We start from the raw sequence: 12,190 nt of genomic DNA, 5'->3' as shown, positions 1-12,190 counted from the left end.
CTGATGTATTGGTGTACTTGTCATATTAATATATGGTTTGTTGGTATGTGAGACAGTTAGTGGTATGTGACCTAGGAAATACTTGAATCTACCTAGTTCACAAGTGTGAGTACAAGGTCTCTTAACTCTTGAGCATTTTTTGCTAAATCCTGAAGCACATGAGCTTGGGTGGGCACTGGTCTTGCTGAGACACAGGGAGTGTTGTGAACAGGGCCTCCCGCTGCTGTCATCTGTGCTTCATCTGAGGTACTTCCTAACAGAAGGGAGCAGGAGCAGCACCTCCAGCTCTTCTGCACCTTCATTTGCAAGTGAGGGAGAGACCTAAACCCTGAAGGAGACAGCCCCACATTTCTAGAGATTGGTGAAAGTCTTCCTGTGGAAGCAAGAAACTGCATAATCAGGAGGTGACTGACGATGCAGTGCTGTTGCTTTATGCATTAAAAATGGTTTCACAGATGGACAGTTTCAAGATAGGTAACGTCAGGGCACTATTATTGCAGGTTGGTTAACTTTTTAAATTACAATCTGTGGGTTATACTTTGCCCTGAAAAAGGATAGTGTGTGTGTGTGATTTTATATATATATAATATATATATATATATATTTTAGAGGTGGTTTTGTTTCACATGTAAGTATGCTCTGCTCTTAGTAATCTGTTCTGAAATGACCATTTACATACAGCAGTTGAAATCACAGCCTTCTCTTTTAACTTCTAGTTCAGAAATGGATTCGTACACATAAATTGAAGTACCTTGGTGTTCCTAAGTATTGGGGATCTGGTCTACATGATAAAAATGGAAAAAGGTAAAAGTCTCCATTTTGAGCATTTCCTGTCGAGTCAGGAGTTACTTGCTGAGCACCTATAATATCTGTAGGTGTGCCTCTGGACACTGTAGGGCATAAGTGAGGAGGACTGAAACTTATGTCTGATCTTCTCTGTACACCACAGTGTGTGTGTGTGTGTGGGGGGGGGCCCTGTCAAATGCTAACCTATGGAACAAAGCCTACCCAGGAACAAAGAGTACACTCCTCCTCTCCTGCTCTATGCAAAAGAGCCCTCAGGTTTCTATTTTAGATCCCATATTGAAGGCCCAATCTTCCATGGAAACTAGAGTCCCGTTCTTTTTATTTTTATTTTTATTTTTTATTTTTAGTAATTACACTTTATTCACTTTGTATCCCCCCATAAGCCCCTCTCTCCTCCCCTCCTGACCCCACCCTTCCACCCCCTTCTTCACGCATGCCCCTCCCCAAGTCCACTGTTAGGGGAGGTCTTCCTCTCCTTCCTTCTGATCTTAGTCTATCAGATCTCATCAGGAGTGGCTACATTTTCATCTTCTGTGGCCTGCTAAGGCTGCTCCCCACTCAGGGGGAGGTGATCAAAGAGCAGGCCAATCAGATTATGTCAGAGGCAGTCCCTCTTCCCATTACTGTGTAACCCACTTGGACACTAAACTGCCATGGGCTACATCTGTGCAGGGGTTCTAGGTTATTTCCATACATGGTACTTGGTTGGAGTATAAGTCTCTGGGAAGACCCCTGTGTTCAAATTTCTGGTTCTGTTGCTCTCCTTGTGGAGTTCCTGTCCTCTCCAGATCTTACTATTTCCCACTTCTTACATAGGATTCCATGCACTCTGCCCAACAGTTGGCCATAAGTCTCAGTATCTGCTTTGATAGTCTGCAGGGTAGAGCCTTTCAGAGGCCCTCCGTGGTGGGTTTCTAGCTTGTTTCCTGTTTTCTTCTTCTTATGTCCTTCCTTTTTGCCTTTCGGGATGGGGATTGAGCATTTTAGTCAAGGTCCTCTCTTTTGATTAGTTTCTTTAGATGTACAGATTTTAGTAGGTTTATCCTATATTACATGTCTATATGAGTGGGTATATACCATGTGTGTCTTTCTGTCCCAGAAGTAGAGTCCCATTCTTAATGAGGGCTGTAGTCTCTCTAGGTAGAGGTAACAGTCATTTAGAGAGAGCCTTTCTGAAATATAGAGAAAAGCTAAGTGCTTACTTGAGTAACCTTTCCTCTTAGGTGTCTTAGGGATAGCAGTTGGAGAAAAGCCCTCACGCTTTTGTGCGTTCTGCACTTGTGAATTGTCTGAATGGGCAAGTTCAACTGAATGGAACAGAGCTTGTAGGAGACTGAAGGCCAGGCTGAGTTAGAAACTGGAGACTAGTCTACTAGTTAGAACGGTGTTTGCAGTAAGCGAAGGAAATCTGGGATTCATTCAGCTCCTAAGCAGTCATCAAGGGCCCAATTACATGCTTTGTACTTTTTTGAGCCAGGGTCTGCTTTCTAAACTTAGCCTCAAGTCACTGAAGAGCCGCGGCCTGCTCCTTCTGAGTGCTGGGACTGTGGGTACATTTCTGCCTGTCTTGCGGTTACCCTCATGGTGGCAGTGCTCTATCATTCCTTTTGATAATATTGGGAAGACCACTCCATTTCTACACCTCACATGCAGGCAGAGTGCCCAGTGTCTGAAATCAGTGTCAGTGTCTTGTGAGTTTCCCTTTCCTACCAAGGAACATTTTGAGGAGTCCTGTGAGACTTCCGCAAACATTTTCTTGATCACAGTTTTATAATTCTTATGCATGAACCTGCCGTTGGCAAGAACCAAGCGGTCATACAGGTCACAAGTGTCTTGGTGAGAGACACTGTTAAACAGAATAGGATGGAATGCCCACGTCAAATTGGTGCTGTGTTAGCAAAGGCTTGAGAATGGGACAGCCATTGTGTAGGACTGCTGGCTTTATTTACTAGAGAACCATGCATCTTTCAGGGAGTCTGGGGCTCCCTGGAATCTTGTGCCATTTTGTTACAGGTGGTTTTACTGGAACAGTGTGCTGTGAGATGGTCAGGGCTGGAGAGAGGCAGCGGGGAGAAAGCTGGCTGTGTTCACAAGGCTTCAGAGTAGTCAGAGAGGGTGACTACAGCTCAACAGTGTGCAGCTTGTGTCTCGGTCTGTTGTTAGTAATGACCATTCCTTCTCAAAATGGAGGTTGCTAGGCCTTCCTCAGTGATGCTCAAGACCCAGAGTGGTCATGACTAAAGTGTTGACTCTTAGGTTCAAGCACCAAAAATAATCATGTATGGCTTTCAGAAGGAAGAAATAGAAACTGGGGATCTTCTCCTAGCCTCCTCTCCTGCTAGATGCCCTTGCTTTTCCTTTAGCATGTGTGGGAGTGATAGGTAGCTTAGAGCAGTATGAGAATTCTAAAAATGCTTGCTGATACCATTTTGGAATTGTTTTTACTGATTGATATTTTTTTATTGCTTGAAACATTTAACCAAGTCCCTAGAAAAGAAAGCATCAAAGGCCTTACCTGACAGACATTTTCAGAGGTCACTTTTCCTCACTATTCTACCCTAGCGCTCTCTCTGGAGAGCTTCCTAACAGTTTTGTGCATCATTTGTTTAACATTTGGAAATGATGAGAAGATTTTAGGGGCCTTTCAGAATTACTGGCAGGTGATCTGTGCATAAGAACAAAGACCTGCTCAGTCTGCTTTAGTAGTAGTTCCTGTGTTGAATCAAACTGTGTTTATCCTCTTCTAGACTGTTTTGGCTAGTTTTAGGTCAACATGACACAAGCTAGAGTTATCTGAAAGGAGGGAACCTCATTTGAGAAAATGTCTCTGTAAGATCTGGCTGTAGGGCAGTTTCTTAATTAGTGATTAATGTGGGAGAGTCCATTGTAGGTGGAGCTGTCCCTGGGTTTTGGTCCTGGGTTCTTTAAGCTGACTGAGCAAGCCAGGAGAAGCAAGCCAGTAAGCAGCACTCCTCCATGGCCTCTGCATCAATTCCCGCTTCTAGGTTCCTGCCCTGCTTGTGTTCCTATCCTGACTTGCTTCGTTGATGCGCAGTGATACGGAAGTGAAAGTCAATAAGCCCTTTCTTCCACAGCTTGATTTTTGGTCATGGTGTTTCATCACAGCAGTAGTAACCCTAAGATACAGACTGTTGGCAAAGGTTGTTCTTTGTTATTCAAAGTATTGTAGTCATTACACAGGTTAACTCATTTATAAAGTCAAATGTGTATATCCCACTCTTCTCTCTCAGCTTTGCAAAACCTGCCATGCCTAGGATATTGGGAAGTCACAGGACTGTAGAGGTCAGGGTAGCAGGAATCTTAGCATAGTTGAGTAAATTTTACCCCTACTTGGTAGTACAACTTTAACATAAATGTTACCTCCTAGAACATTAGTATCTTATTTATTAAAAGATAAATATATGTATGTATGTATATATATATACACATACACAGTCTCTAATTCTCTTCTAATTCAGAAATGTGTAGGATCCTATCCTATATTTTATATTATCACACCATCTTTTAATATTAGCTGGTTTTTCTTCCCTTGAAAACTCACTGTATTTTATTGCATAAAGCCTATACTTTGTAAGCATGACTTTGTGTGTACAGTGTTTATTATTTCAGTGTGTGGAGCAGTGGTTCACACTACCTTGGTGGTAGTTTTCTTCTGTAAAATAGGGCAATATTGCACCTGCCGTGGATGACTGATGGCTGTGGCATAGGCTCATCCCATGAGAGGGGCTTTGTCTTGTTTGTCTGTTTTAATGATTTACATAGACACATTAGAATTAGAATTTGGACAACTGTTGGAGGTGAGAGTGATGTTCAAAGGAGTCTTCAGTGCATCTCTCTGCACTCCTAGAGTTTGAATCTCTAGGAAGGATGAGACCTGCCTCCTCATTCCACTTCTCCAGAAATTATGGCCTAAGGGAGTATTATCACCCGATCAAGGTGCAAAGCAGGATGATGGCAAGACCAAAAATCTTCATTTCCACAGGATATTCTCTTTCCAAATCGTGACCACCAACTGTTTAATACATAATCACTTTATGCCATTTGAATAGTTTTACTGAATATAGTTTGTAAGGTGTCTCCTGACAGCCTAGATTTAGCAGAACATTTATTGTTGAAATGTGCCTTAAAAATGGAGATGCAGCCACAGGAAGGAAGCTCCTGTCTAGAAATAGCAGTTAACTCTACGAGAAGAATCAGTGTCCTCATTCAAAGCCTGGTGGATGTGTTTCACTGAAGATGAGTGTTAGATTCTGGGGAGGCACTGTCTTAAGTTGAATGTTGTTTCTTGTAAAATTAGCTGAGTCTAGGAAGAGTTCCTGGAGACAGGACAGTACAACATTCTGAATTTTTGAGATTTCTGTCTAGTTGGGGGAAATTCCTCATGGTGTGTGTTCATGCCCCTTTTCTCCTCATTTATAATACTGCTTTATTAAGCATTAACTTGACATAATCTGAAGGGAGAATATTCACTGTAAGTACATGTGCCTGATTATTTCCCGCACTGACTTTTCTTGTTTGTCTTCAGTTACAGGTTTATGATCATGGACCGCTTTGGGAGTGACCTTCAGAAAATCTATGAAGCAAATGCCAAAAGGTTTTCTCGGAAAACTGTCTTGCAGCTAAGCTTAAGAATTGTATGTGAGCTATGCTCCTTGTTGTGAATACAGTAAGGGCTGGTTTCTGCTGCAGCTCAGTCCTCTGCTGGCCGTGTTAGGTACTGCGTTAACTCACTGTGTGTATTCTCCATAGCTGGATATCCTGGAATACATCCATGAGCATGAGTACGTGCACGGGGACATCAAGGCCTCCAACCTTCTTCTGAGCTACAAGAACCCTGACCAGGTCCTTAGAACTTCAGTTTTGACTGTTGTATAACATGCTGCTTGAGAGCAAGTAGGGTATCCTGGACTGAACCCTTACCAGTGCTGCGTTTTTAAACAGATACACTAATAGCACTACTTCTTCAGAGGAAGTGCTTGGTACAAAATGCATTTCAAGGAGCCCTTTTTGGGGGAAGCTTAAAATTACTTAGTGGACAATGAATTAGATTTGCCTGTAGGTGACACTGCTTAGAGTCACTTGGTCGTGTGTAAGAAGGACGTTTTGAGTGTTTGGCTTGGTGCAGTGATCTGCCAGCATTCTGTGCATGTGGGTCTATAACCACCTCTTGCTTACACTTTTCCCCCGTTAGCTCTCTTCCTTCTACTACGGTGTATTTGCTTTCCCTCTCTAATCTCTGGGGAGCAGAAGGGCTCTGTGTAGTGCACCAAGCGAAAGCCGCTGTGCTGGAGTGTACTGTGAGGCGTCCCCAGTCATCTCAGTTGAGCTGTTTCCTTGAACACGGCCACGAGCCTGAGCAGTAAAGGTTTCTTTAGTTGGAGGAGGAAGGACTTGCAAAGTTCTATTAAAAAATTGACTCCTGTTAGTTTGTATTTGGCTCATGTGAGCAGCTTTTGTTTACACAGTAGCCATGTGCAGCTCTCTTACCTTTCAAACATGTTCTGTGGCTGGGATTATTCTCTCAGTACTATGTCCATCTTTGTGTTCACGTGCATATGTGTGCATGCCTTTGTGACAGCGTCAGCAGGAATGTATGGCTGTCAGATGGAAGCCACATGTGCTAATGCTGTTTGCTGCTCAGAGCAACAGGCTATGTCCACAGGATTCCTCTATCTGTTTTTTAAATTATCTTTAATCTGGAGGACTTGACTCTAATATATAGTATTTAAGATGTAGGTAAAGACCTCCCCTAAGAGTTTTGAACATTGTTTGAATCATTTTTATAAAATAAATAGACATTTGACTATTCTACAAGAATCAAGAGTAGAAGATAGCTGATGTATTGTGTGCTAACCGTGTTCATCTCTCTTTTCTTTGTGGAACGTCTTGAAAGTTTACTTTGGGTGATAGTTTTGTTCTAGGCTCTGTAAGAAAAACTTAACATCTGTAAACTTTTCCCCATGGAGAAACGATTAATTAAAAGTTTACCACATACTTTTCTAAGAAAGTATGAAAAGTAAAATAATATCCAAGCACTGTAGCTTCATAGTCATTTAACATTTATTAAAAAGTAAAAATTCTTGTGTGGGAGAAGAATTCTCAGTGATAGAGAATGTCCTGAGTTAGACTCTAATACTTCAGACAAAATAAGATTTTTACAAGTAAAAATTATTCAGAGACAGAGCTCAGCGGCAGAGCTCACGTTTAGCGTGTATAAAGCTTCAGGTGCTGTCCCCAGCGTTGCAGCGGAGGTGGGGACACTCAGGACCTGCCACAGTGCTCATTTTCAGTTTGACTGTTTGGAGGGCTGCTGTTAGCCCTTGCTGGTGAACTATCGCCAGGTGGTTGTATTTTTTTTTTTTTTTCAGTACTTTCTACTAATACGTGTACATTGATTTTTGTCTTTAATTTGGTGCTTGGAAATTTATAGGTGTATTTGGTGGATTATGGGCTTGCTTATCGATACTGCCCAGATGGAGTTCATAAAGAGTACAAAGAAGATCCCAAAAGGTGTCACGATGGCACATTGGAGTTCACCAGCATCGATGCACACAATGGTGTGGGTATGTTCAGAGTGGTGTGGTGTGTCCACAGTGGCCTGTGTGCATCACAGTACATGCTAATGTTTCTCTCTGAGTTTCTACAGACTTAATTATGCTAAGCAAATAAGTAGACTGATAAAGAATACTAGAAGAAGCCGAATGGTGTGGAGAAAGAGGGTGGAGTTTTGGCTCCTACACTTGAGTGAGGGCCCTTGTGTTTGCTCCTGCCCTTCAGGGATAACTGGACTGCATTTTGGAATCACACAGCTTACCTCTGTGCTGCTTTGTTTTCTAGTGTCCTTTCTTAGGTAGCTTATGTTTTGTGTAAGCTAGCTTAGCTCCTTTGCTGTGGAGGAGCTGATACCCAGTGTCTAATATTTCAGTGTCTTCAAGGCTCCCAGAGATAACAGCAGATGTGAGGTGTCTTCAGACTTCACTTCCTAGACCAGTAGTAGCAATTTGAAACCTTAAGGCTTATGTGTTTGGGTTTTAAGTAAGTTATTAGTTGGAGATAAAGATATAGCCCAATGTTCAGTGCTTTCATTACATGCAGGTAAATGTTTCTGCTAAAAAGTAGATCTGAGTAGATTTCTCTGTCCTGATGCTTTTCTGGAAAGCTGTTTTACTGTGCTTAGTTTCTGTTGTGTTTGTAGCCCCCTCACGGCGTGGTGATTTGGAAATACTTGGTTATTGCATGATCCAGTGGCTCAGTGGCTGTCTTCCTTGGGAGGATAACTTGAAAGATCCTAACTACGTTAGAGATTCCAAAATTAGGTAAGGACAGCATATATTATTTTGGGTTGGGTGGTAATGGGGCAAAGGATTTTAGTCAGAATTTCTTGACAGCATCTTCAGGGTTTTGCTCTCGAGATTATTATTGTTTTTGTTTTATTTATTTTTTTAATAGGCAGTGCTTTGTTGAGCAGTCCTCCTGCCTTGCCGTGTGAGTGTTGCCTTTACAGGCACACCCCAATTAGCACACCTGGCTCAGTGACATAAGTTAGAAGGCACAGCTTAGACCGCAGGGCCCTGTGAACTTTGCTGTTTTCTTTTGAGGAGCTGCCTGCTGAGGTATGTCCTGGTAGCAAATGAGGTCGGAGACCACACTTCTAACTAAGGACTTTTTCCTTCCTCTACAGATACAGAGACAATATCTCGGCTTTGATGGAGAAATGCTTTCCTGAGAAAAACAAGCCAGGTAAGGAAGGCTTCGGTAGACTCTTATAGAGCTTTTGTTTTCTGGAAGGAAAAGCCCTCAGCCTGTGAGATTGGGCATTTTAGGACCTTCCTGTTGCTGGAGGTGCAGCTTCACAAAAGCAGCTTTGCACAGTGAGTGGTCATTGAGCTTTGTAGCCTTATACAGTTGCTGTTTTGTTTTCAGGAAGGGAAGCATGTTTTGTTGACTAAGGCAGTGTTTATGCAGGTTGTATTATGTGCGAGAGTCTGCTCCCAGTGCAGGCTGCATCAGACTCTCCCCTCAGGATGCTAGCATTTTCCTTGGGAGCCATGGATAAGTATGTAACAGTGATTTTTGTTAGCATATTATATTGTTAGTCCTGTGGAGAATAAGAAAACAGGAAATGGAATTGGGAATATGGAGATGGCACAGAGAGTAGGGAAGAGAATTTAAATTTTGACCAGGGTGGCTAAGGATGGCCTTGCAGAGGGGACACCACAGCAGTTGTTGGAAGGAGGTGAGAAAGTGAGCTGTGTGGAGGTAGGGAGGACTGTCCTAGAGCGTGTGAGGACTGGCCTTTTGGTCATGATGAGATCATTGGCTTTTACTTTGACCAAAAGTCTACAGCTTGAAAGAGAGGGTTGTCAGTGGCCTTACTGTCTAGAGAAATGAAATGTTCCTGGTTGAGGGAAGACTGCTGAGGGCAGGAGTGGGGAAGGATATGGCAGTGTGCTCTTCTGTCACCATCCATTTTTATTCCCAGTCCTGGACCGAGTATACTCAGACTTCTGTTGTACCTGTCTGCCTGGTGCTCTGTTACATCTGCATTCCATTATTTCTTATATTCTACTGCATTTCTAGAACTTGTCCTCTGTACATTGCCAGTTTCCCATACATACTGCCTGTGGTTCACTTGACTGTGTGTGTGAAGGGGTCATATTCAGTTAGTTGATTTAACATCTTTTCTTCAAGACTTTCCTTTATCTTCTGGTATCTCCTTTGCCAAAACTCAGCTGTGGGCTGTCCTTTTTGTCTGTTCCTGGCCCTTATGGTAGCTGATATTGCAGCTTTGTCTTCAGGCAGGGTCTGGTGGGTTAAGTACTTATCCTGACTTTTTTTTCCCCCTTAATTAAAGAATTTTTTAAAATGTAATATTTATGTGTATGGGTGTTTCTCCTGCATGTATGTCTACAGAACACATGCGTGCCTAGTGCCTAGAGGCCAGTAGAGGGTGTTCTTTCTCCTGGAACTGGAGTTTCAGATGGTTGTAAGTCACCATGTGGGTGTTGAGGATGGAACTCACGTCCTTGGGGGAGCAGCCAGTGCTCTTAACTGCTGGGCCTCTCTCCAGCCTCTTGACTTTGTTCTTGACTGCATTTCTGTTGAAGTTTGAGCATCATCGAGTTTCACGTATACAATCCTTCTCATGCTTGTTGGGCTTTGAGTTTGGAGTGATTCTTGTTTGATTTGGGGAGCCACTGTCTTTGTAATAATGAATCTTCTAACCCACTGTGGCACTTCTTCCACTAAATCCTTCCTGCTTGTATTTTGGTCTCTGCAGAAATCTTACACAGTCACTTTGGGTAGTTGATGGTTTTTTATGTTGTGTTATGGTTTGAACATTTCATTTTCAATTTTTAATAGTATATAAAAATAGGGTAGATTTTTAAAATATATTTTATGTATATTCTGTACTGTGCTGTATCTACCTATTATTTTTAGCAGCTTTGTAGATTCTTTAGGAATTTTGCTTTGTTGTTTCCTTTTTCCTCCTTCCCTTCTTCCCTCCCTCTTTCCCTCTTTTCCTCCCTCTTTTTCTCCCTTTCTCCCTGCCTCCCTTTCTCTCTCCCTTCTTCACTGCCTTTCTTCAGGCCAGTACTTGGTTTCTATATGTAGCCCTAGCTTGCCTTGAACTTGTGCTCTTCCTGCCTCAGCTTCCTGAAAGCCAGGATTATAAAAACTTGTAATTGACCATTTTGTCATAGATCTTGAAGTAAGTACAGTTGAGCTGTTTGCTCCTGAAGACACTTTGATGCCCTTTGACTTACTTTCCTGTCTTTCTTTGCCAGCTAAAGTATACTTGCTGTTCTGTTCTGTGTAGGTTGTGGTAAAGGTGGAATTCTACTGTCTCTTCTAAAACAGAAACTTTGTTATTTTGTCAAACACATCGATGTTTGTTTCAGGTGTTTTAAAATATTTAAAATAATATTTTTATTCTTGGATACTTCATATCTTTATACATATTGTCTTGGGTGTTTCAGGGTCCTTTTCACCCAGTTAAGATAGTGGAGAATTGATCCCCCCCTCCCCCAACTCCACATCCCAACTGTCCAGGATGGTGCCTGGTGTACAGTGGTTCTTGAATAGTTAAGCTAGTGGTTATATATTTGTCTGTGGACGGATGCTCTTCTGGCAAGAGAGCATATGTGTTTGATGTGGAATAGAAGGAAAACTGATGAGATGTTGGCTTGGGCTGGGAGGCCAGCATTTTCACAGACCAGAGAGACACACAGGGCAGGTTTTAGGTCAGGAGTCTAGTGATGGTTGCATATCAAAAAACTGATGATGAAGAAGCAGTGTCAAGGGAAATTTTTTGTGAGTGGTACCCAAGCCTGTCCTGTGAGTTTTTTCTCCTGCCTTGAGGCACCCTGCCTCTCTGGACCTGTCTTGCTGCTTCTTGTCTGCTCTCTGGGTTCTGTTTCTCACCTCACACCATGCAGCTTTCTCTTGCAAGACTGCCTGGGGTCACTGCACCTCAGGGCATACTACTTTCTCAGTGACTTTTTATATTTACATATTAGGGTCTTTGAAGTTTAATTTATGTTCTTTTACTGTCTCTTAGGGTTGCAGAAATGTCTTTTACATTGTAACTCAAAATATATTGTTTTACTTACCTGATAGCTCCTGGATTTAAAAGCACACTTTGCTTTTATTTTAATATGTTGCACACTTTTATTATAATTTTCCATTGGTTGTGGACTGTTTTTTAGAAATGAGATAGACATCAGACTTGTGACTAAAAGTAATTAAACGTGTGTTATTATTTTAGGTGAAATTGCTAAGTACATGGAAACTGTGAAATTACTGGACTATGCTGAAAAACCTCTCTATCAAAATTTACGTGACATTCTTTTGCAAGGACTAAAAGCTATAGGAAGTAAAGATGATGGCAAACTGGATTTTAGTGCTGTGGAGAACGGAAGTGTGAAGACAATACCATCCTCAAAGGTGGGTCTGGGTTTTAGATGACCCTTCGGGCTTCCTTTGATTCTGCCTTAACAGGTGTTACAGGCAGGTGAGGCCTTAGCTCAGCAAGAAAGCATTGGTGGGTTGGTGGCGAAGGGTTTGTTAAGTGGAGGTCCAGACCGACTGCAGAGGGTATAGAGGACTAGGGACGGGAAGTATTTGGGGTTCTTATGTCCAGGAGCAGGTTATTAAGTGGAATGACCTCAGTCATGATCTGAGATCAGGTGTTGATGGGGCTGTGATTCTTCTGCCATCAGGCCTTGCTCTTGGTGGGCCACTGTAGAGGTGGTGTCTCTTTTTCAAAGGTGTTATAAATATTCATCCTCCTACTCTCACTACCTGGCCAGCCCTTTTTCTTCCTTCCTTCCTTCCTTCCTTCCTTCCTTCCTTCCTTCCT

At 42.3% G+C, this 12,190-nt stretch overlaps 1 protein-coding gene across 2 annotated transcripts in view; it reads left to right on the top strand.

Moving 5' to 3' along the window:
- The window catches only part of Vrk1 (VRK serine/threonine kinase 1), a 69,428-nt gene that overhangs the window by 43,122 nt on the left and 14,116 nt on the right, over window positions 1-12,190 (top strand). For both annotated transcript variants that reach the window (XM_055592977.1, XM_055592976.1), the window contains exons 5-11: window positions 717-804; window positions 5,354-5,462; window positions 5,578-5,670; window positions 7,259-7,391; window positions 8,024-8,144; window positions 8,510-8,568; window positions 11,597-11,775. In XM_055592977.1, coding sequence (XP_055448952.1) covers window positions 717-804; window positions 5,354-5,462; window positions 5,578-5,670; window positions 7,259-7,391; window positions 8,024-8,144; window positions 8,510-8,568; window positions 11,597-11,775 — 782 coding nt within the window. The remainder of the gene's footprint in view (window positions 1-716; window positions 805-5,353; window positions 5,463-5,577; window positions 5,671-7,258; window positions 7,392-8,023; window positions 8,145-8,509; window positions 8,569-11,596; window positions 11,776-12,190) is intronic.

The sequence above is a fragment of the Psammomys obesus genome, unplaced genomic scaffold, assembly GCF_907164565.1.
Source record: "Psammomys obesus unplaced genomic scaffold, mPsaObe1.curated_primary_1811, whole genome shotgun sequence".
Classification (NCBI taxonomy): Eukaryota; Metazoa; Chordata; class Mammalia; order Rodentia; family Muridae; genus Psammomys; species Psammomys obesus.
This window is presented reverse-complemented; position numbering and strand designations above follow the sequence as displayed.